The sequence below is a fragment of the Cololabis saira genome, chromosome 15, assembly GCF_033807715.1.
Source record: "Cololabis saira isolate AMF1-May2022 chromosome 15, fColSai1.1, whole genome shotgun sequence".
Lineage (NCBI taxonomy): Eukaryota > Metazoa > Chordata > Actinopteri > Beloniformes > Belonidae > Cololabis > Cololabis saira.
In genome coordinates, this window is record NC_084601.1 from 42,176,358 (window position 1) to 42,202,416 (window position 26,059).

General features: G+C 42.0%; 2 protein-coding genes across 2 annotated transcripts in view; one reads left to right on the top strand and one right to left on the bottom strand.

Annotated features, from left to right (window-relative positions):
* LOC133460955 (zinc finger protein 665-like) overlaps positions 1 to 26,059 on the bottom strand; it is a 210,970-nt gene that overhangs the window by 23,100 nt on the left and 161,811 nt on the right. The gene's annotated exons all lie outside the window — the stretch shown is intronic.
* Positions 6,979 to 13,174, top strand: LOC133460776 (zinc finger protein 239-like). Its single transcript, XM_061741547.1, has 2 exons — positions 6,979 to 7,114; positions 11,191 to 13,174. The coding sequence occupies exons 1-2, from the start codon at positions 6,998 to 7,000 to the stop codon at positions 12,046 to 12,048; spliced, it is 975 nt and encodes a 324-aa protein (XP_061597531.1). The 5' UTR covers positions 6,979 to 6,997; the 3' UTR covers positions 12,049 to 13,174.

The following is a 26,059-nucleotide window of genomic DNA, read 5'->3' on the forward strand; positions in this document are numbered from 1 at the left end:
GCGTCGCCACGGTAACACTTTCGAAAGAGAAAAGTAATGCGTGTAGTCGCAGGATGGAACCGCACATTTTGATGTATAACACATCTGGGTTCACGATACGGTTCGGGCTGAATTAACTCTCGAAGGAATGGCATATATTGCTCCAAAATTACGCAATTAATTCAGAATGTTTAAAATGGCTGACTTCCTGTTCGGTTTCGGCCATGGCGCCAAGAGACTTTTCTTTTAGTTGCGACATGATACAGGAGTGTACCAATTTTCGTTCATGTACGTCAAACCGTATTATGGGGCTTGAGGCGCAAAGTTTTTTCTGTCTGAACCAACCAGATGAAGGGTGGGCGCGCTTTTTGGCGTCTAGCGTCGCCACGGTAACGCTTTTGAAAGAGAAAAGTAATGCGTGTGGTCGCAGGAGGGAGACGCACATTTTGATGTATAATACACCTGGGTGCACGTTACGGTTCGGGCTGAATTAACTGCCGAAGGAATGGCATAAATTGCGCCAAAGTGACACGATTAATTCAAAATGGCCGACTTCCTGTTCGGTTTCGGGCATGACGGCAAGAGACTTTTCTTTAAGTTGTCCCATGATACAGGTGTGTACCGATTTTTGTGCATGTACGTCAAACCGTATCGTGGGGCTTCAGGCACAAAGTTTTCAAGGGGGCGCTGTTGAGCCATTTTACCACGCCCATTAATGCAAACCATTAAATATCAAATTTTTCGCCAGGCCTGACTTGGGTGCAAAATTTGGTGACTTTTTGGGCATGTTAAGGGGGGCAAAAAGGCCATCACTTTGTCAGAAGAAAAATAATAATAATAATTAAAGCTGCAAGCAGCGATGAACGGGCCCTCGCACTCACGTCCACCGCCCCCCATAAGCATATCAGAAATGACACCACCCACGACTCTCTATGTCAAACCATTCAAAAGTTATAGCAGAAAAAAGGAACAACCAATCAGAAGAAGGGGCGGGGCTAATTCAGGCCAATGAAGGTCAAGGACTCCATACAGAGTCTGATGACACCACCCACGACTCTCTATGTCAAACCATTCAAAAGTTATGGCAGAAAATCGGGACAACCAATCAGAAGAAGGGGCGGGGCTAATTCAGGCCAATGAAGGTCAAGGACTCAATACCGAGTCCCATGACACCACCCACGACTCTTTATGTCAAACCATTCAAAAGTTATGGCAGAGAAAAGTATTCTAGGGGGCGCTGTTGAGCCGTTAGGCCACGCCCATTAATGCAAACCATGAAATATCAAATGTATCGCCAGGCCTGGCTTGCATGCAAAATTTGGTGACTTTTGGAGAACTATCAAATATGGACCAATCAGATGAAGGGGACGAGCGCTTTTTCGTGTCTAGCGTCGCCACGGTAACACTTTTGAAAGAGAGAAGTAATGTGCGTCGTCACAGGACAGAGACGAACATTTTGATGTAAAAAAAACTAAATTGCTGACAAAAGTTTCGGCATATTGCCAGGCTTGAACTCCCAACCTCTGGCACCAAAGACTGCAATAATCTGGCTGAGCTAAGTCTCAGCTATTCCTTTCATTTGACCTACTGGCTTAGGACAGACCAATATAGCGATAAAATGTCTGGAACTTTTTTTTTCTAATTTTTTAAATATTTGTAAGTTATAAATATTAGTAAAACCCTACTATTTTAAAAATTACTTTTTCTGTAACCATTCTGCCAAGGTTGTAACCGGGCTGAGCCGGGAATATTTCTGAGGTCACCACATTACAGGGAACTGATTGGTCGGGGGGCGGGGCCGTCATCACCCTACTCGCCACTGATTGGTCGGGGGGCGGGGCCGTCATCACCCTACTCACCACTGATTGGTCGGGGGGCGGGGCCGGCAGATGTTTGAATCAGGAAGCGGGACTCTCTATGTCAAACCATTCCAAAGTTATAGCAGAAAATAGGGACAACCAATCAGAAGAAGAGGCGGGGCTAATTCTGGCCAATGAAGGTCAAGGACTCCATAAAGAATCTGATGACACCACCCAGGACTCTCTATGTCAAACCATTCCAATGTTATAGCAGAAAATCGGGCCAACCAATCAGAAGAAGGGGCGGGGCTAATTAAGGCCAACGAAGCTTAAGGACTCATTACAGAGTCCCATGACACCACCCACAACTCTCTATGTCAAACCATTCAAAAGTTATGGCAGAGGAAAGTATTCTAGGGGGCGCTGTTGAACCGTTAGCCACGCCCCTTAATTGCAAACCATGAAATATCAAATGTATCGCCAGGCCTGGCTTGCATGCAAAATTTGGTGACTTTTGGAGAACTATCAAATATGGACCAATCACATGAAGGGGGGGCGCGCCTTTTGGCGTCTAGCGTCGCCACGGTAACGCTTTTGAAAGAGAAAAGTAATGCGTGGTGTCGCAGGATGGAGACGCACATTTTGATGTATAACACACCTGGGTGCACGTTACGGTTCGGGCTGAATTAACTGCCGAAGGAATGGCATAAATTTCGCCAAAATGACACAATTTATTCAAAATGGCCGACGTCCTGTTCAGTTTCGGCCATGGCTCCAAGAGACTTTTCTTTAAGTTGTGCCATGATACAGGTGTGTAGCGATTTTCGTGCATGTACGTCAAACCGTATTGTGGGGCTTGAGGCACAAAGTTTTCCGGGGGGCGCTGTTGAGCCATTTTGCCACGCCCATTAATGCAAACCATGAAATATCAAATTTATCGCCAGGCCTGGCTTGCATGCCAAATTTGGTGCCTTTTGGGGAACTATCAAATATGGACCAATCAGATGAAGGGGGGGTGCGCTTGTTGGCGTCTAGCGTCGCTACGCTAACACTTTTGAAAGAGAAAAGTAATGCGTGTAGTCGCAGGATGGAGACGCACATTTTGATGTATAACACATCTGGGTTCACGATACGGTTCGGGCTGAATTAACTCTCGAAGGAATGGCATATATTGCTCCAAAATTACGCGATTAATTCAGAATGTTCAAAATGGCCGACTTCCTGTTCGGTTTAGGCCATGGCGCCAAGAGACTTTTCTTTAAGTTGTGACATGATACAGGTGTGTACCGATTTTCCTTCATGTACGTCACACCGTATTATGGGGCTTGAGGCACAAAGTTTTTTCTGTCGAACCAATCAGATGAAGGGTGGGCGCGCTTTTTGGCGTCTAGCGTCGCCACGGTAACGCTTTTGAAAGAGAAAAGTAATGCGTGTTGTCGCAGGATGGAGACGCACATTTTGATGTATAACACACCTGGGTGCACGTTACGGTTCGGGCTGAATTAACTTTCGAAGGAATGGCATACATTTCGCCAAAATGACACGACTAATTCAAAATGGCCGACATCCTGTTCGGTTTCGGGCATGACCCCAAGAGACTTTTGTTTAAGTTGTCCCATGATACAGGTGTGTACCGATTTTCGTGCATGTACGTCAAACCGTATCGTGGGGCTTGAGGCACAAAGTTTTCAAGGGGGCGCTGTTGAGCCATTTTGCCACGCCCATTAATGCAAACCTTTAAATATCAAATTTTTCGCCAGGCCTGACTAGGGTGCAAAATTTGGTGACTTTTTGGGCATGTTAAGGGGGGCAAAAAGGCCTTCACTTTGTCAGGAAAATAATAATAATAATAATAATAAAAATTCCTGCAAATACAATAGGGCCTTCGCACTGAAGGTGCTCGGGCCCTAATAATAATAATAATAAAAATTCCTGCAAATACAATAGGGCCTTCGCACTGCAAGTGCTCGGGCCCTAATAATAAAAAAAATACAAATAATTCCTACAGATACAATAGGGCCTTCGCACTGAAGGTGCTCGGGCCCTAACAAGAACAACAACAAAAACGGTCGAATCCATTTCACTTCTAGTCCAATCATATCACCTAATCTTATTTGCGCCTCCTTTTTAATTAACCAAGAACGAGGCGTTCCAGTCTGGCATGTGATGCCAGAGTTTTCCTGCTGCAGAATAATACAAAAAGTCTAAATCAGCCCCTGCAACAATGTTTTAACAGCCAAAAGTATTATAACCAAGCCTTTAACTCAATTTTCAATTAAATTCAATTAAATTTTATTTATATAGCGTCTAATACAACCGTTGTCTCTAGGCGCTTCCCAAAGACCCAGAACACGAACACAAACACAAACATAAACCCCCGAGCAACTATCACACAATCAATGGCAGGCAAAAACTCCCCTTTAGGAGGGAAGAAACCTTGAGCAGGACAATGGCTCATAACTCACTTTAACTCACTAACAGTTCGGCATGAGCAAAATTATCGACACTTATCTAATTTTACAATTGTGTTCACGTAACTTGAATACATTTATTCATTAACAACCACGTCTGAGAAGATTCTAATCACGGGCAAACAGCTACAATACCATTGGTCACTCTTGACACAAATACTCAATTCCAACTTCTCTTAGTGGATTACGTCACAATCTTATACAGACAAGTGTGCAGATTTCCTTCCCTTTGGACACTAATTTATAAGAAATCTACATTAAATTCAGACCTGCAAACTACTGTTGAATGTTCCTGTTAAATCTAACTCAGTCAGGGGGTACTTGCTTGATCAACTTTTACTTCGTGGAGAAAAAAAAAAAGGCGTTTTTTTTTTTTCTTGGCAACAAAAACTGAACAATTATTATCTCCCACGAAACTACGGCACAGCCGTCCAAAATACTGGACGATGATCAGAGTAATTAAATCTGATCAAATATAATAACCATCATTACAATAAAATGAAAAACAAGGTTTCTGTGCCTACCAGAGCCCCCACTTTTTGTACAGATTAATTCCAACAAATATCAAGGTGACATGTCGTATGTCATCAGCTGACCATTTTTGAGTTCTAATGAGTGGGGCTCCGCCAAATTCCTAGTAACATTCCTCTGGCAAATCGGGATGTGGCCCGTACTTTCTCGTTTTGGATTCTTTTACCTCTCAGAACAAAAACAATAAAAGGACCTAATCCAGTGCTCACACAGGAGACTTTTAATCACTTTTCTACGATCAATGTCAACAGAGGGGACTCTGGCTTTAATCAGAGTGCCCCAAACAACCTTTACAGAGGGCCCCCGTCCTGGTTCCCCCCCCGGACCTGTTGAGGCTGCTGCCTCGGTGGGGATACGCCCCTCTGTGGGCGTGTTACGGCTCCCCAGTCAGTCAGACTGTCTAAATCTTTTACCAACATCAAGGCTCGATATCGATCAGCCCACTTCTCAAGATCGCACTGATCACAATAATCAGAACGGGTTACCAACGCTTGCTCACAAACTTCCATGTTACACTCCCTATCAGCATGTTTATGTTTGCACAGCGCTGCACACAGCTCAATCTCTGCCTGTGCCAGCTCACTTTTCAAAACATGCTGGTTTCTCCACAGCGGCGCACACATACGCCTCTGAACTCCCCGGAACTCAGGGCGTCCCCCTCCGTCCCGCAGGAAAACAAATTCACACTTATCTTTATGCTTAAACATCTTTGCTCCACAAATTCTCAATAAAACATCAATCAGTCTTCTAATCCTGATCAGTTTTCTTCAATAGTCTTCTGTTTACAAAAACATTTTGGATACCGCAGCCACTCAAAGAAACATGAACCAGTTTTCTTCTATCCTGCCGACAACGCCAAATGTTTTGGGAGAAATCTCAATTAGGTTCTAGGAGTGGTCGGCTGTACCAAAATGAATCAGACACACACTCGCTTTTGCTATAAGACATGAATACATTTATTAGCAAAAAGCAAGCATTTACATAGAAGACATCCACAAAACCAGCAGTTTGCTAGGATAACTCTGCATCACGTTACCCCCCGCAAATGGCAGAACAACATACAATCATCACAAGGGGCCTGGCCTAAAACTCTTACCTCGACACAGAACTGGGAGAGCCGGACAGTCCAAATAAGAGCAGCCTTCAACCCGCCGGGCGTCCTGCACTTCGACCCACGGCAGACTCTCACTGGACTTCCGCCTTCCCTGTCTTTTATACCTTTCCCTCAGCACCTTGCGGAGGGGGTGGGGGGGGAAGACCTATTCGCCCCCCGTCCGCAAGCTCTCAAAACAAGTTTCGGCTCCCACGGGACCCAAAATCCCGTGCGAACCAGGCTCTTTCTCACAGAAAAACAGGCATTTGCTATAATGAACAGCAGGTGCGCGGCTGACTAAAACTAAAGCTGTGTTTTGGGAACCCAGGGCATCTTCAGGACACAAAACTTATTTTTTCTCACTTCAATCGTTGTCGTCACGCATATCCTGCGTTCATTTGGCGCGTGGACGTGCACGTTCTCAAAAAGATAGTGAACGCGTACGCGACCTGCAGTTCTGGCTGTGGCCGCGAGTGGCGCTGTTCCCGGTCTGATACCAGCTGGACACAAGTGACGACGGAGGTCGCTGGCGCCGTTTCCTTTGTCCAGATTCTGCTGCTCTCTGCTGGAGAAAGGTCCCCATGCAGGTTAACTTGCCCAAACTTTCTATCTGAAAACATATTCTCATCTTGATGTTTCCTGCTAATTCATACATAATCTTCACTTTAATCCTTAACTTAGTTTTACACCAGAATGGTTTTTTGTTTTATTATTGAAACATAGATACAAACAAACAAACAAGGCACATATCAGAATTACAAACTTTTGCCTTGGGTTGAGCAACATCAGTATTACAAAATATACACTGAGAATCTAATTATTGTACAACATAAAATAAAAATGAAATAAAAAAAATAAAATGAAAAATAACTCACAAGGGCCATATCATATTAAATCATATCTTTCAAGTAAAGAAAAACAGTTTAAGGGCTTTCTTGTCTTTAACAAGACTCAAGGACTTACTCATGCCATCTTTCGGGAACCACAGGATTTCGTCTTTGCTTTTTGCAGATGACGTTGTCCTGTTGGCTTCATCGGACCGGGACCTTCAGCATGTGCTGGGGCGATTTGAGGCCGAGTGCGACGCATCAGGGATGAGAATCGGCACCTCCAAGACCGAGGCCATGGTTCTCCATCGGGAAAGGGTGGCGTGGAGAAGTCCTGCCATCAGGTGGAGGAGTTCAAGTATCTCGGGGTCGGTGTTCCGGACCGTCGTGGTGAAGAAGGAGCTGAGTCGAAAGGTGACGCTCTTGATTTACCGGTCAATCTACGCACCTACCCTCACCTATGGTCATGAACTTTGGGTAGTGAGCGAAAGGACAAGATACAAACGGCCGATATGAGTTTCCTCCGCAGGGTGGCTGGACGCTCCCTTAGAGATGAGTTTCCTCCGCAGGGTGGCTGGACGCTCCCTTAGAGATGAGTTTCCTCCGCAGGGTGGCTGGACGCTCCCTTAGAGATGCGTTTCCTCCGCAGGGTGGCTGGACGCTCCCTTAGAGATGCGTTTCCTCCGCAGGGTGGCTGGACGCTCCCTTAGAGATGAGTTTCCTCCGCAGGGTGGCTGGACGCTCCCTTAGAGATGAGTTTCCTCCGCAGGGTGGCTGGACGCTCCCTTAGAGATAGGGTGAGGAGTTCGGTCACCCGGGAGGAGCTCGGAGTCGAGCCGCTGCTCCTTCACATTGAGAGGAGTCAGCTGAGGTGGCTTGTGCATCTGTACCGGATGCCTCCTGGACGCCTCCCTAGGGAGGTGTTCCAGGCATGTCCCTCCTCCCTAGGGAGGTGTTCCAGACATGTCCCTCCGGGAGGAGACCCCGGGGAAGACCCGGGACACGCTGGAGAGACTGTCTCTCGGCTGGCCTGGGAACGCCTCGGACTCCCCTCGGAAGAGCTGGATGAAGTGTCTGGAGGAAGTGTCTGGGGTGAAGGAAGTCTGGGCATCTCTGTTGAGACTGCTGCTCCCGCGAGCCGGTTCTGGATAAGCGGCGGAAAATGGATGGATGGATGGATGGATGGATGAAACCAGATAAGGATCTTATGCTCTCAACGAGCTAACGCCCAATATCTCTTTATAAATGTAGATCTCAAAATAATCAGCAAAGCTCTTTCCAAACGTCTGAAAATAATTACCCCTTCTATTATACACCCGGATCAAACAGGTTTTATTAAGGGTAGACACTCTTCTACTAATACTCGTAAACTACTCAATATTATAGATCATTCCAATATCAATAAACAGGAATCTACAGTTATATCTCCGTAGTTATAATTTCTATTGGCAACTTTACACAAATTTGGATTTGGCATTTGGATCTTTTATCTTTCATCTGGATAAAGATATTATATAGCTCTCTCAAGGCATGTGTAAGGGCAAATTTGAACAAGCTTTAACTTGCAAAGAGGTACCAGACAGGGTTGTCATCTTTCTCCCCCACTATTTACAGGTATTGAGCGCTTAGCAGCTGCTATTAGGAAAAACCTAAATATTAAAGGGATACAATGTAAAACATCCATCCATCCATTTTCTATACCCGCTTTATCCTTTGCAGGGTCACGGGGGTCTGCTGGAGCCTATCCCAGCTATTTCCAGGCGACAGGCAGGGGGTTACACCGTGGACAGGTCGCCAGTCCATCGCAGGGCCACATATATACAAACAACCATGCACACTCACACTCACACCTCTGGGCAATTTAGAATGATCAATTTACCTAGCATGCATGTTTTTGGACTGTGTGAGGAAACTGGAGTACCCGGAGGAAACCCACGCAAGCACGAAGAGAACATGCAAACTCCACACAGAAAGACCCTGCTGGGAACCGGGGACCTTCTTGCTGTGAGGCAACAGTGCTAACCACTAAGCCACCGTGCTGCCCAAATCTTCCTCCAGAACTCACAAACCTCACTATCACAGACAATTGCACTTATAGATGGATTTTCATCTCTGTCTGACTACTCTATCAGCTGGTCCAAATCCACAGTTTTGTGCATCAACTGCAATTTCCAGAATACAGCAACTACTAAATTACAATCAGGAAACATTAGATATCTAGGCATAAACATCTCCCCTAGACTGTCAGAGTTGTTGTGTCAAAATTCCTGTGGAAATATAAAACTCCACGTATTAGCTTAAAGACATTACAAAAATCCAAAGACTGTGGAAGCTTAGACTTACCCAACTTCCAGTATTATTTCTTAGTTAATAAGTTACAGTATATCTTAAAATGGTGCAAAAACCACTTACTAGATAGTCAATGGCTGGATTCAGAACAAGTGTTTTGCAATGATTTGGAAATCGCAGATCTACCATTTATCAGTCAAAATATTAGACATCATAAATGCTTTAAAATCATTAATATTAGCTCAACTCTGACAGCCTGGTGGGACTTCCTTAAAATAGCCAAAGTCTCACTTTTTTCCATGTGATCGCACACCCATCTGGAACAATCAAGAAAATGTAAAGATGGTAAACTTTACTCAATGGAGAGACCAAGGAATAAAGTATCTACAACATATAATCATAAGTGGACATTTTGTACCATTTAACACACTCACTGTTCAATATGGAATTAGCAGTAACACATTTTTAGAATACCAACAACTTAAGTCCATAATAATAAAAAAATAAACTCAACCAACTGGATCTGCAACTTCCCGCTAAGAAAATAGTTACTTAATCTAAACACCCCAAAATTACTATCGAAACACTACAGGTTAATGTCCAAAATAGATAGTCCCTCTTCCGATTTCCAAAAGGGCGGCTGACCTCTCTCTTAACAATAACCAAATCTCTTGGTCACAAATATGTTTAAATAATTTCATTATGACGAAGAATCCAAACTTGCAACTTATACAGTACAAAGTTCTTTACAGAATACATTATACAGGACAAAGGAGGTTCCAGATGGGTTTTGCAACCTCTAATATCTGGTCACAGTGTACAGAGAACAGCCCTGATAATCATATACATGCTTCATGGTTTTGTGCACCGGTACAGAAGTTCTGGATGGAGATGTGAGGATTTATCCACATGGCTCAATTACAGTGTGCCCCACACTATGTATACTAGGTCACCTGGGAGACATCCACATGGAATCTAACCTGGCTCACTTGGTTCTCACTGCTTTATGTATCGCAAAGAAAACCATTCTAATGAACTGGAAACAAAAATCCAATATGTATTAATCAATTAAGGAATCTTCTGTTAAATCATATCAGTAATGAGATAATGTCTGGCTCCACTAAACATCATTTGGCAGAACTGCATTCTCTCTGGTCCCCGATTATAGGCTTCATTACCTAGTGGGGGCGAGTGGGTTATGATACATACATAAATATCTCCGCTGTTTCTCATCATCATTTGCTGCATCGGCAGGACTTGGAGCTCTCCAGCCTCCCGGCGGCTCTGGTTGAACGGCCCGATAAACAGTCTCCGATCGCGCTGTTTTCTTTACCGAGATCACAAGAAAAGCAGAGCAGTGATCTCCTCTCCATCCCGTGTTGTCTTGTTTATTTATCTTTAAAGCCTGAATTCTGGTTCTGCGTCAAACCAACGCAGAGCACACGCCGTCACCGTAATGCTGTCATGAACCCTTCGGACTTCGGCATCACTCCATTTCGTTCAGTACCCCCCGTGACCGGTAGTTAGCGATCTTTTCCTGAATGGTTTATCCGACTTTTTCCGGTCACAGTGAATCAAAGAGATAAGGACAACTATTGTGCAAAAAACCAAAACAAAAAAAATCCCACATACACGAAGAAAAGAGCGCTGAAAGTTCACGACTGCTTCAAACCGGAAACTGGAAATGCGTTTCTTCCAAGCGAACCAATCACAGCCCTCTCCGTCTGCGTGTGGCCTGTGTCGCCTCGACGTGTAGTTACAATTTTCGGGAGGTGACGTCAGTGACGGCGTGTGGTCTGCATCGACGCGTACCACACGCCGTAGGCACAGGGTTGTTTTGACTCAGAACCATAACTCAAGCTTCACTCCACCAACTCGAAATATTGAATTACTTTTGTAAGCCAACGGCACAACGCAGCTCAAAAAGCAGGTGTATCCGCCCTTTAATCTGATTGGTTTACGAGTAAATCGTCCCCCACGTAGGGTCCGCTCTTATGACTGGCTAAAACAAAGGAAGATATCTGATTGGTTGCAGATCCTTCCGTGTTAAAAAAAAAATGCATTTGTGAATCGAGTCACGTCAGGGGAGTCTCAAAAGTCGCGCGCAAATCCAGCTCAGCTCACAGATAAAAATGTTTTTGTAACTGAAAAGGCTTTTGATAATGCATCCAAGATAATGTAAGTCATCTTCTCTGTTACAGAATCATAAAGGAAGACCCAAAAGATACTGCTGTCGTCATTGCAAGCAAGTCTTCACCACTTCATCAAACCTGAAGATCCATAAGCGAAGTCACACTGGTGATAAACCATACAGATGTGATCAGTGTGGAGCGGCTTTTGCCCGGCAAGGTCATTTGACGAGTCACCAACTTATTCACTCTGGAGACAAGCCTTACAGATGTGATCAGTGTGGAGCGGCTTTTGCCCGGCAAGGTGATTTGACGAGTCACCAACGTATTCACACTGGAGACAAGCCCTACAGGTGTGATCAGTGTGGTGCGGCTTTTACCCAGCGAGGTCATTTGACGAGTCACCAACGTATTCACACTGGAGACAAGCTTTACAGATGTGATCAGTGTGGAGCGGCTTTTGCCCAGCAAGCTCATTTGACGAGTCACCAACGTATTCACACTGGGGAAAAGCCTTACAGGTGTGATCAGTGTGGAGTTGCTTTTGTCCAGCAAAGTGATCTAAAGCGACATCAACGTATTCATACTGGAGACAAGCCTTACAGGTGTGATCAGTGTGGAGCGGCTTTTACCCATAAAAGTCACCTAACGAGTCACCAACGTATTCACACTGGAGACAAGCCTTACAGATGCGATCAGTGTGGATCGGCTTTTGCCCGGCCAGATCATTTGACGACTCACCAACGTATTCACACTGGGGAAAAGCCTTACAGATGCGATCAGTGTGAGGCGGCTTTTGCCCAGCAAAGTGCTCTAACGAGTCACCAACGTATTCACACTGGAGACAAGCCTTACAGGTGTGATCAGTGTGGAGTGGCTTTTGCCCGGCATGATCAATTGACGAGACATCAACGTATTCACACTGGATAAAAATTGTACATTTGTGATTATTGCTGATATCATTTATTTTGAGAGTTCAGTTAACATGCACCAATTAAGTTAATTTAGTTTGAAAGAAATAATTGTGGTGGTTTGATTGTGGGAGAGATTTTGAATATTTTTTTTTTTTAAAAGCAGATTCTTACAGCTGTAAGAGCTGTTCAGTTATAACCAGATCTAGAAAATGAAATACAAGAATTCAATTCAAATGTCTTTATTTTGAACATGATGGTAGTGTAAGTCACAGACATGCTCGAACATACTTGAACAATGAATGCAAGAGATTTTTTTTTTGAAACAGCAGCAGTTTTGACATGTTCAAAAAGAAGTAAGAAGAAGTAAAAAAAACGTATCCTACTCCTTGACGTCAATACCATGTTTTCACATAGACCCTTGTTATTAGATGTCAAAAATCTTGATGTATTGAGAAGTTACACAAATTAATAACAATTTTACACAGTGTAAACATATTGTGGTATACATGAGTATAAATCTGCGGATACTTGGGTGATTATTGCCATTTGCAGGTACATGTCCCTCTATATAAACACTATTTACCCTGTATTCATCTATATATAAAAGCATACATTATTTACCGTGTACAATCTTATTCATTACGGGCATTCTCACACAAATATTTCTAGATGCATTAAAGCATATATATGTATAATAGACAGATACACGCACACCCAACGAAGAATGAGGAAGTCAGCCGTCCCGATCGGCCAGCAGCAATACAAATGATGAGAAAAGATATGAGAAATATTTGTTGGGCCACAGTCCCATATGAACTATGGATTGTGTAATTATATGAACAGTTAAGGCCTTGGGTCAGCTTTGAGTCCCAGTTCTGGGGCCTCAGGCTTAGGCTCCAGAACTCTGCATTCCTCAACGTGAACGCCTTTGGACCGACCTGGAGCTGAAGGAGGCCCAGCTGCTGTGCCCATATATTCCCCTCATCCACACTGGTCCTCATCTGGACCAGGAGAGAGAGAGAGACGCTCTTTATCAAGATCCCCTGCTGAGCGTAACTACCCTTTGTTTCATCAAGAAACACTGACCAGCCGGATCAAACCACTTTCTCTTCATTTACAAAGATTCATGTAAGAGGCTGTTCTGTGTCTGGGCAGAGAAACTTAGTAACACATTTTAAAAGTTTGTTTTACGTTGTGAGCCGGACTGGTGATCCCGTCACAACTGTGCTCATCGTTTGGTTTATTACACACACACACACACACACACACACACACACACACATGCATGATCATATACATACACACACACACACACACATAGACATACACACTGGCTTGTTCACCTGCATGCTGGCTCTCTAGTTTTTGGGTTTAGGTAGCGGTAGCGATAGCTTAGCTCAGACTGCGATCAGATCTCAAGATTTAGGTCGATTGCTGTTCGTGTTTTGGATGGCTCCGTGCCGGTTTCGTGCTTTGTTTGTGGTTTTTTGTTGCAGATTTCCAGTGCTTGACGTGTGTCTCCGTGTGTTCCTGCTTCCTGGATTGGCAGTGGATGTCGTCACCCCCCCCCACCCCCTCCCCCCGAAAAAAAAAAAAAAAAAACACTGGGTTTGTATGTGTATGTTTATGTATGCGTACGCATATGTGTGCGTATATATATGTATATATTACATATAGTAATAATGCACATATATACACTTTTGGTTTCTACCGTCATGGTATCAATCAATAATATGTGTGCAGACAAGGTAAAAAAAAACAAAAAAAAACAACTGTGCTCATTAGTTGAGTGTGTTTGTTCATCTTATTGTTTTCTCCCTTCATTCTGCTCTTACCAACCCCCCCCACCCAACACACACACACACAGGTAGTCTGAAGTTTTGTGTTCATGTTTAGTTAGTTGTTGTTTTTGGGTAGTTTAGCCATCAGAATTTTTCCAAAACGTTGTTTTGCCACCTTCTTGACACTTGTGTAAATAAATTCTGATTAATTGGAATGGGAGAAGTTGTTTGTGCTTATTTTACATATATTTGTCACAACTGCTGTTGCAAATGCCTGTGCTCGGACTCCTCCCTTCACTATTATTCTGCAGAATAATCTACCTTGAGACTGATTTTTGCTGTTAAGTTATCATTTTCCTGATCACATCAGCTGTTTTGATTGTCATTTTGATTCAATTTGATAATCTACTTTATTAATGATTGTCCTTCGACAATCATTAATGACTCTTTAACTGAACCAGCACCTCCCCTGTGGCACAACATCAATCATATTAGAAATAAATGTATGGCTTCATATTAGTTGTCCTGTTGTGGTAGAATAAAAAATCATCCACCACAGAGATGTCTTGGGTGTGAAAAAAAAAACATTGAGAAAAAACAATTTTTCACTTTTTTTTATAGCAAGGAGTTAATATGTTTCTTTTTTCCTGTAAAGTTGGACATTTTAAAGTGTAGGTGAATGACTTTCTTTTTGACAGTTGTGGAACTGCAATGAGAGCCAATGCAAGAAAGAGATGGTCGGCCTTCCTGTCCTGAAGAGGACTGGAGTGGTTTTCCAAGTCCAAATAATAACACTGTAAAGTTTCAATTGTCCACCAAGTTTCAAATGGGACGTTTGACGTGTTAGGCTAACTTGATAACCGCTACACTACAGAAACTGACATGCTTTGACCTGCAAAGTCGGCGGGCATAACAAAGAAAATCGTGTAAAAGAATTCTGCTACAAGTCTTGACAGCAAGATGGATACTGCAGGTTTTCTCCTGCATGCTCTGAGAGGCTCATGCTGAGGGACATATTTTAACGCTTGCTTCCCTCTGAACTACAGAAACTGACATTCTTTGAAATCAGTGTGCAAAATTAAAAATTCCATGTGATGAGGCATTGTGACAGCACCCTGGTCGACCTGAATGTCAGCTTCCCATGGATCAAGTCCTCGTCTCTGCAGGGGCAGGAAGCCGAAGCCACTTCGATGGTGCCGTCTCAGCAGGGGTGCAGGAAGCCGGAAATTCCGTGACAATGTGTCTCAAGCAGGGGTATGAGGCTGAAGCCACCTGCAAGGCGTCATCCCTGCAGGGGTTCAGGGGTTCAGGGATGCCATATGATGGACTTCCTGACTTACTATGGGGTAGTTCCAAACTGAATGATCACATCTGACTGTAAATAGCTTTTAATTGCTCCTTGTCTTTCACCTTTGGGTTGTTGATTCTTGCCGTCTGTGCTTTGAAGTTTTTGTATAAAAGCCCTGTTGTCAAACCTCTCTGGGTCGGCATACCAACTTCAGACACGATCTGTGCTGGTCCTGCCCACCGCCGGTTTACTGAAATAAAACTCTCAACCTCACAGCGGATTCCTGAACTGGATTTTATATTATTCAACAATTTGGTGCTGTGACCCGGATGACAATAGACCTTCGATGGAAACTCCTCTTTCCAGACCAACGACACACCAGTGACTTTTATCCAAATTACTCAGAGGTAAAAGGGGTCCATTTACAAAATCCCAAATTATTGTTGCTGGGGGTTGTCGAAAGTCTGTGAACTGGAGTACCAGAGAAAGGTTGACGTCATCCCAAAATTTTAGGTAAGTCCGCTGTGTGGTTGTGAGCAGAGGATATTGAGAACGTTATTGTAGAGATGTTTAGGAACGCTTGCAATTTCATAACACTTGACTTTGATTGTGTTGTGATGATGCTTTGCTTCTCCTGCCTTCGAATTTGACTCGCTCTTCTAAAAAAGGTTTAATATCTCGGGTAACATTAAAGAGAGAATGGCCAGAGTGCCATGGTTGGTCTGAGTACCAAGAGAATAGTCCAGTGGGACTTATAGCATATGCAGAACTTGCGGTCCATAAGAAGTGTTTGGAACACTGATAATTTTGTGGGAAATAGGAATATATGTGGAGGAAATGTTTTTTATCCACCTTATTCCTACGCCCCATGAGGCTTTGCGCGAATTGTGGGTGCTACTTCCGGTGCTGCCAGAACCGGCGTTTGTTTACATGCTGAGTGAACGCGTTAACCCTCTTTCTCCGAGCGTTGGGGATATAAAACATGTGGAAACACCACCTGTCACAGCTCAAACGGGACAATATCATCTTACCTCTGCCTACTGCTGTTGAGGGATGGGAGGACGACCTGAAGAAGTGAAGAAATGCTTAGAAGATGAGAAGTATCTCATTCTTCCCAATGGGCAAAGTGGATACTCCTCCAGGTGGGTAAATATTGTTACTTATCAGTACTCGAGATGAGGGGGGATGGCATCCCCCCTGAAATAAAAACGGTCCAAATCATCCCCCTTTCCATCCCTTATGTCATTTCATCAATGAATGTGGTTTTACTGCTATTTCAACATTTAGAGTAATCACCAGAAAAATAACATTTGACAATTTTCACCTGAAATGAGTAGAAAATCTGCCAGTGGGACAAGATTTATCTTCTCATTACAAGCAATAACATCTTGTTCCACTGGCAGATTTTTTTACTTATTTCAAGTGAAAATCTACTTGAAACAGGTGAAAATTGTTGTTTTTTCCAGTGATGAGTCTTGTTTTAAGTGTAATGAGATTTTTTTTTTACTAAAATGAGACATTTGAACTAGAAATAAAACAAATATTCTTGTTAAGATTTTGAGTTTTTGCAGTGATCCATTTTACTTATCCTGTGAAGGACAGAGTCATATTGATAAGTTCAGAAAAGTGTTTTTTATTGTTGTGTTTTGATGTATTTGATGTAAGCCCAGTGGATATTTAAAGCTTACAGAAGGCTGCATTTAACTGCTGCTATGTCATTCCTGCAGTATTTCTGCAGCTGTTTTGGTCACTGCTATCATTTGTAATATATTATATTATTTGTAATCAGCACAAATTATCTGTCCCCATATGATCAAATCCACCATCCCCCCTGATTTTTTTTTTTACAACTCGAGTACTGCTTATAATCTATGAACTAATGTGACAGGTAGGCTACTTGTGAACCTACATTAAGACAAACTGTAAGCTTCTTTTATATTTATTCTTTCAGGTCCAGCTGGCAGTGATGTGCCTGGGGCTGCAGAGCTGCAAGCTGCTTATCTGGACACCAACTGAGCACCTGGAGTTCCACATTTCATTTGACAAAGACTTCAGATACACACATGAAACACCTCCAGAACTTTCACATACTTCCAACATTTGTAGATGAATTTAGTACAAAGAAGATTCAGCTCTGCCCCTCTGTATAAAGCTAGGGGGAGTACAGTACAACAGACTTCATTTTTGTTTTCAGTTTTATTAAAAACAGAACCTGAAAGATCCCCTCCTGACATATTAGGACATACAATATTGGGACATGAATCAAAACATTTTAACACAAAAATATTGTTTAACAAAAGCACATTACATTTGTGTCTTAAGTGAGAGAAATTCAGTTTACTGTCGGAGGACTTAAGAAACCAGAAAATATTCACACCTGAAAAGCTGAAATTACACTATTTGGACTTTTATTTCCTCAAAAAAATAACAATTGCAGCTGGACCTCAGTTGTTTTCAGAAAATGATAAATGAATGAAATATGTAAGTGCAGCTCTACAAACTACATACAGCACTTAACCTGTTGAGTGTTATGTGTTAAAGATACTGTAAGTGTAACGGTACCTAAATTGTTTTCAGAAAATGTTAAATGAATGAAATATGTAAGTATGTTTAAGTGCAATATTAAATGTCTTCTCACTTTTCTCTTGAAATAAACTCAGCTCTTTAATTCACTAAACCAGCACAAATCTTGAGCATTTTGTCAATTTTGGGCACAAAGTTAATTTGGTCCTGTTTGAGAAAGAATCTTGTACACCTCCAGGTTCCTTATTCAACATGAATGCGGGCGTGAGCAATGCGGCGTGTGTGAGTGACCTCCTCACTGGTCAGCTGGCATCCTTTGCGTGTGAATGCTGGAATGATCAGCCTCACCCTACGCTCCTCCAGCAAGTCTCTAACTGTGAAACCACGGTCGCCCATCACCTCATCTCCAGCACGTAAATAATAGAATATGTGTGGTCCTCCATCCCTGGGTCTGACCACTGTGTTTGGGCATCACAGGAAGCTTTGGTGTAGATCACAGCTCCTCGTTCTGATCCATCTGGTCAGGCTCATCTGAGGGAGCAATACAGTACACAATTATTAAGATAAGATATGATACATTAGGGGTTTCCCTACCATTATAACACCCCCAGCCCCCTCATCAAATGTACCTGGGGGAAGACCCACAACCCCCCACCTGCAACCACATCACCTAAGCCCTCCAGAAGTTTAGGAAAATACCGGTACATTATCACAGCCAGTACTGGAGTTGATGGGGGATGAGGGGGATGGCATCCCCCCTGAAATAAAAACGGTCCAAATCATCCCCCCTGTAAAACTGCCACCCCCCCTTTCCATCCCTTATGTCAGTTCATCAATGAATGTGGTTTTACTGCTATTTCAACATTAACATTTAACATTCTGGTTAGAGTCATCACCACAAAAAATGTGACAATTCTCACCTGTTTCAGGTAAATTTTCACTTGAAATAAGTAAGAAAATCTGCCAGTGGGACAAGATTTATCTTCTTATTACAAGCAAAAAAGTCTTGTTCCACTGGCAGATTTTTCTACTTATTTTAAGTGAAAATCTACTTGAAACAGGTGAAAATTGGTGTTTTTCCAGTGATGAGTCTTGTTTTAAGTGTAATGAGATTTCTTTTTACTAAAATGAGACATTTTAACTAGAAATAAGACAAATATTCTTGTTAAGATTGTGAGTTTTTGCAGTGATCCATGTTACTTATCCTGTGAAGGACAGAGTCATATTGATAAGTTCAGAAAAGTGTTTTTATTGTTGTGTTTTGATGTATTTGATGTAAGCCCAGTGGATATTTAAAGCTTACAGAAGGCTGCATTTAACTGCTGCTATGTCATTCCTGCAGTATTTCTGCAGATGTTTTGGTCACTGCTATTATTTGTAATATATTATATTATTTGTAATCAGCACAAATTATCTGTCCCCATATGATAAAATCCACCATCCCCCCTGATTTATTTTTACAACTCGAGTACTGATCACAGCTAAGATTTAAAATTTAATTAACAAAAAACTTTTTTCTTATCAACATGTCTGTAGTGAAACTATTGTATTTTTATTCTAATGCTGCCCTGCAGTCCGTGCCATAAACACACTTTGTATTTTAACTGCACAGAAAATAATAATAAATAATACTAAAGGTTGTCATTACCGGACAAATACAACAATGCTGTGTCCTCCATACACCTGAAATCACACCTGATATTCTCATGACATTAACCTGAAATCATACCTGATATTCTCATGAAATTAACCTGAAATCATACCTGATATTCTCATGACATTAACCTGAAATCATACCTGATATTCTCATGACATTAACCTGAAATCATACCTGATATTTCATGACATTAACCTGAAATCATACCTGATATTCTCATGACATTAACCTGAAATCATACCTGATATTCTCATGATATTCCTGTCAATCCTCTGAGGATTCCCGTCCCTCCTCTGTCGGATCCGAGCCACAAAGTATGATGCAGGTTTTCCTCCACAAAACGACGTACCCGAGCTCCGCAAGGACATTTTAGTAAATGCTACGGTTGATAAACATGTTAAACATTAAATGTCAGAAAAAAAAACCGTAACTTCTCTGCTAGATTGAAAGCAAATTGCTTTAAAATAAACCGCTGTTCATGCTCAGCTGCCATGGTTAGTCAACGGCGTTACGGAACTTCCGGCGGCTAACCGGAAGTTACTCCCACAGCAGTTTCTACAGTAGAGGCTCCAGGAATAAGGTGGATATCTTTATATATTTATATCTATGTATCGCAGCAGCTCCACGGGGCGTCTACGTTTATATGTCTATGGTTTGTAGAGCAACTTTTGCTAATAAAGTTTTTTAAATAAAGGCTCCGTAACCCGGAAGTGCTGCCGCCATGATTTCCAACGGAGTCCTATGGAAGCGTCGCCTCTGTTTTATCCACTGCTCTGGTTCAGACCAGAGAAACTCCCGTTACATTGAAGATTGGAACATTTTGGAAGAATGGAGAAGGAGAAAGACCAGGTCCAGGTCCAGGTCCAGGACCAGGACCAGGACCAGGACTGTCCAGGGTCCATCTTCTCCTCTGCTGGTCTGCAGGTCAGTTTTCGTGGCCGCTCGTTCTGGGTTTTTCTGTCTGCTAATCAGAGCTGGTAGAGAGTCAGAAATTGTACTCAAGTAAAAGTACTGTTACTTCAGAATAATATGACTCAAGTAGAAGTAAAAAGTAGTCATCCAAATAATTACTTGAGTAAAAGTAAAAAAGTACTTGGTGAAAGAACTACTCAAGTACTGAGTAACTGTTGAGTAACGTCTGATTTATTTTTTTAACACAACCATTCCAACAGACAAAAGTACAAAATAATCATCTTCAGGGAAATTAAATAAATAAAATAATAAAATTAATTAAAATTAATTAAAAAAAATGCTTACATTAAAATACGCTTAAAGTAAATTCAAGTACTTTAATAAATAAAAAAATAAATTAAGCACAAGTAGCACAAAATTTCAAGTACTTTTCTTTTTTAACCAGCAGAACTAGAACAAACATGAACTCATAGAAACTCTGTGTGTTTGAGTCTGTGTAAATGTGACAAAACATGCAAAAACAAACATTTTTCCCAAAGAATCACCCAGTGATGTCATGAGATTGACGCGTACGCGGATAAAAGGGATAAAAGAAAAGTAACAGCTCAACGTAGTCTAATGTAGCGGAGTAAGAGGAACAGTTTCTTCTTCACAAATCTACTCAAGTAAAAGTAAAAAGTATAGTGATTCAAAACTACTCCTAAAAGTACAAAAGTTCCCAAAACTTACTCAAGTAAATGTAACAGAGTAAATGTAACTCGTTACTACCACCTCTGCTGCTAATGATGATCCAAACGCTGTATTTGAATCTGCATCAGCGTGTTTGAACTAAACCACAGATAAATCAAACACATGACCTGTTTTTTACTGCACATAGAAACGTTTCTGCGCTTGAATGTTTGTAAATGTGGCGGCGCGCACAGACGCAGCAGTCTGGAGCTTTTTGGTCCCAGAAAGTTGGACAGATATTCGTAGATTCCCACTTCTGCGGTCAATAACTCCCAAATAAAGAGACGGAAAAGCATGAATGTTGCCTCCGTCCAACCACTGAAACACAGACAAGTTTTCATCAAAACGAGACTCTAAACTACACAAAAGTGTGAAGGGATTTTTGTTTCTTTGTTATGGAAGCAAAGATAAAATTAACTTTCAATCAAAAATCAGAAAGGAAAAACTATACAAACTGTAATTATGTTTTTTTTAATTGCATGTTTAAAAAAAAAATTTAATTGAAATATAAATACAAAGTTTTTGTTTGAAACCTTTAAAGTTTATTTTGTGAGTCTAACAATGTTGCAAGTGTTGAGCCGCAGCCACGTGTTGAACATGGTAAAGGTGTAACTTCAACTCTGAGGTCTAACATCAACTGTAAGACCACATTGTTTTCCAGTTGACCACATGGCCCCAAACAAAGAAACCGAGACAATGACCCATCTGGTTTCAAACAGAGCACCAGCATCACTCATACGTAGTTTTTGAAAACTTAATCTACACTTATTTTTATGCCATCTTCTTCCTTCAGGATTATTTTGTAACCCAAACCATATTCATCACCAAGAGCTAGATAACTTTTATTTATTTTATTTTTATTTTGTACATGTAAAAAACAACAATTAAAGAGAAGATAAGATAACAAAACAAAGAATTTCATACTTTTAACACTTACTATTTTAATTTACATGTGAAAAAAGGAATAGGAAGAAGTGTAAACTTATTTAATCCTACCCCTATTCACTAATCATTTATTAACACGTATTTATAATAACTAACTATAGTATAATTATACTCACACACGTGTCTATAGATACATACACACAGTTGAGTATTTCTATATATTTGTACACACATGCCCATATAAATATTTATATAAATATACTTATTTATACCATACTATACCATACATCTCTATATTAACTCCATCTGCTCTATATCTATGTATATATTTACTTACACACGTATTCACGTGTGTGTGTGTGTGTGTGTGTGTGTGTGTGTGTGTGTGTGTGTGTGTGTGTGTGTGTGTGTGTGTGTGTGTGTGTGTGTGTGTGTGTGTGTGTGTGTGTGTGTGTGTGTGTGGTTAAGGATTATTAGCCCCCCTATGGAATTTTAAGTTTTTTTCAAGTTTCTGGCAAGATCCTTTTTAGCAGAGCAAGGCGGTTCTAACAGAGCATTCCTGAACATACAATTTGTCATTATATGGGCCAAAACATTTATATTTGTGCACCAAAACATTATTATGTAAGAAAAAGCTAAAATGACCAGGGACATTATTATTAGCCCCCTTTAAGAAATTACCATTTATTAAGTCATCACACAAGCCACTTTTATGCAGTGATGTGCTTAACCTTCACAGGTGATGTGCATACAGGTAATCAGGTCAAACAGGTGATTGCACTCAATTCAGTTAAGTTAATTAACTCAAGCCAAAACATGGTATAAAAGCCTCATTATGGAGCTGGCAGTTGAGGAAGCAACATGCCAAAAACAAAGGAGATCAGTGTGGACCTCAGAATAAGAATTATAGATGCCCACAAAGCAGGGGAGGGATATACGAAGATATCCAACTGTTTCCAGGTGTCAAGGACTGGAGTGAGAGGCATCATTCAACGCTCCAAAGACAGCAAGACAGTGCAGAACAAGCCTGGCACAGGTAGAAAGAGAAAGATTTCAGAGAGACTGGAGAGGAAACTGGTGAGAGACGTGTCTAGAGACCCCAGATTAACTTCCAATTACTTGGCCACATCAGGAATCATTGTCTCGAAGAAGACCATAACTAGAGCTCTGCACAGGAATGACCTACGAGGGTGCAGACCAAGAAAAACCCACTTTTGAGGAAGAGGCACCTTCAAGCCAGACTTCAGTATGCTCGAGACAACCTGGAGAAAGATTATTCATACTGGAAGCGTGTCTTATGGTCTGACGAGACTAAACTAGAGCTCTTTGGCCACAGGGACACTGCTTAAGTTTGTAGAAAAAAAGGACAGGCATTCAACCCAAAGAACACCATCCCCACAGTGAAGCATGGTGGTGGGAGTATTATGCTGTGGGGATGCTTCAGTGCATCTGGAACAGGAAATCTTGTCAAGGTGGATGGAATCATGAATAAAGAAAAATATTTGGCTATTTTGAAAGAGAACCTTAGGCAGTCAGCTGTGAAACTGGGTCTGAGACGTCACTTCATCTTCCAACATGACAAGGATCCTAAACACACCTCCGTCTTGGTGAAGAACTATCTCCAGACGACCAAAGGGAAAGTCATTGAATGGCCTGCACAAAGCCCTGACTTAAATCCAATAGAAAATCTGTGGGGTGACCTAAAGAAACATGTCCATGCCAGGCACCCATCAAATCTAGAGGAACTGGAGAGATTTGCCAAAGAAGAATGGGCCAGGATTCCTGAAATGAAGTGTGAGAGACTTGTTGTAAACTACAACAAACGTCTGCAGCAGTAATACAGCAAAAAGGATACACAGTTGACTATTAGGGTGGGGGGCTAATAATTTTGACCCTGGTAGTTTTTGTGTTTTGTACAATATCTTCATTTCTGAGTGGAATATAAAATAGTGTAAGCATCCAAAATAAAACTACGAAGTCTACAAAAAGCTGTGTTCAGTTTATTTTGCTCTGGTTGATATCACTTGGAAAACACTTAGAAAACAAGCACTATTTTGTAAGGGGGCTAATAAAATCTTCCTCAACTGTATATATATATATATATATTAGGGCTGTCCAAGTTAACGCGTTAACGACGTGTTAACTGAACGTCCTCTTAACGCCGTCAATTTTTTTTAACGGACGATTTTAAAAAAAAAAAAAAAAAAAAAAAAAAAAGGCATGGTATCATTTCTGACGCTCGTCGGCACCCGTAGCCTGAGGAAAAATATGGTGGATTGAAAGATGGAGAATGAAAAGGGACTTTTGAACGGCTAGTTCACGTTCAAAAAGATGCAGATGGTAAGTTATTTGCATGTTCTGTTGATTTGAAATGAATTACCTTCGAAGTACGTCGAGTCTCAAATACCACTTGCAGCCAAACACACGAACAGAGAGCGCCGCTCCGCTCCGCCCCCCACCTCGTCAAAAGCAGACAACGCTGTAGCAGCTTGCAAAAAAGGACCAGTCAAATCAAACTTTATTAAGCGCTTTTCTTACAAAATAAAAAATGCAACGCAAAGCGCTTTACATAAAACTCAACAATCCCTACTTACCCCCCACCACCACCACCACCACCTACACCCCTGAGGTTGGAGGTTTCCGTTGTCTTACAGCAGCAGCATGAACATTGTTGTGATTAGCTGTCCCGTTTGGTCGGAGGTGGAACTCTTAAAAGGAGCGGAGGCTAAGTGTTTCAAATCCTCCTACCAAGGAACGTCTCCCATCATAACTCCAGCTTTGTTTTTGCTACATTACTTGGCACTGCTGCTTTTTTTGACTCAGGATGACGGCATGAAACACAAAATCCTGATTGTCCTTTCAATTCTTTGGATTCTGAAAAGACACAGGGAGCACAAAAGTGGGTGGAGAAAGATTTCAGGGTGTTTGTGGTGTTTCAGGTGAAGAACAAAGCTCCTGCAGAGATATTTCAGGGTGTTTGTGGTGTTTCAGGTGAAGAACAAAGCTCCTGCAGAGATATTTCAGGGTGTTTGTGGTGTTTCAGGTGAAGAACGAAGCTCCTGCCGAGGTGCAGATCACCGCCGAGCAGCTGCTGAGAGAAGCCAAGGAGAGGGAGCTGGAACTTCTGCCGCCCAAGCAGGAGATTACCGTCAAGGAGGAGCTCAACGACTCCAAGCTGAGGAAGAGGAAGGTAAACCTGCTTCCAGGCTCTGTTATCTTGAAACAAACACCACAGTTTAGTGTCTTGACTTCACGCTGAGCTGCTTTCTTGAAGGCCTTTGAGGACCAACATCAGGAAGAATCCAACCGTCATCAGTTAGGGCTCAGTTCTACTTGCAGTTCAGAACGCGTACGCATCGTTGTCGTCACGCGTATCCTGCGTTTATTTGGTGCGTGGATGTGCACGTTCTCAAAAAGACAGTGAATGCGTACGCGACCTGCAGTTCTGGCTGTGGCCACGAGTGGCGCTGTTCCCGGTCTGATACCAGCTGGACACAAGTGACGACGGAGGTCGCTGGCGCCGTTTCCTTTGCCCAGATTCTGCTGCTCTCTGCTGGAGAAAGGTCCCCATGCAGGTTAACTTGCCCAAACTTTCTATCTGAAAACATATTCTCATCTTGATGTTTCCTGCTAATTCATACACAATCTTCACCTTCATCCTTAACTTAGTTTTACGCCAGAATGTTTTTTTTTTTATTGAAACATAGATACAAAAAAACAAGGCACATATCAGAATTACAAACTTTTGCCTTGGGTTGAGCAACATCAGTATTACAAAATATACACTGAGAATCTAATTATTGTACAACATAAAATAAAAATGAAATAAAAAAAATAAAATGAAAAATAACTCACAAGGGCCATATCATATTAAATCATATCTTTCAAGTAAAGAAAAACAGTTTAAGGGCTTTCTTGTCTTTAACAAGACTCAAGGACTTACTCATGCCATCTTTCGGGAACCACAGGATTTCGTCTTTGCTTTTTGCAGATGATGTTGTCCTGTTGGCTTCATCGGACCGGGACCTTCAGCATGTGCTGGGGCGGTTTGAGGCCGAGTGCGACGCATCAGGGATGAGAATCGGCACCTCCAAGACCGAGGCCATGGTTCTCCATCGGGAAAGGGTGGTGTGGAGAAGTCCTGCCATCAGGTGGAGGAGTTCAAGTATCTCAGGGTCGGTGTCCCGGACCGTCGTGGTGAAGAAGGAGCTGAGTCGAAAGGTGACGCTCTCGATTTACCGGTCAATCTACG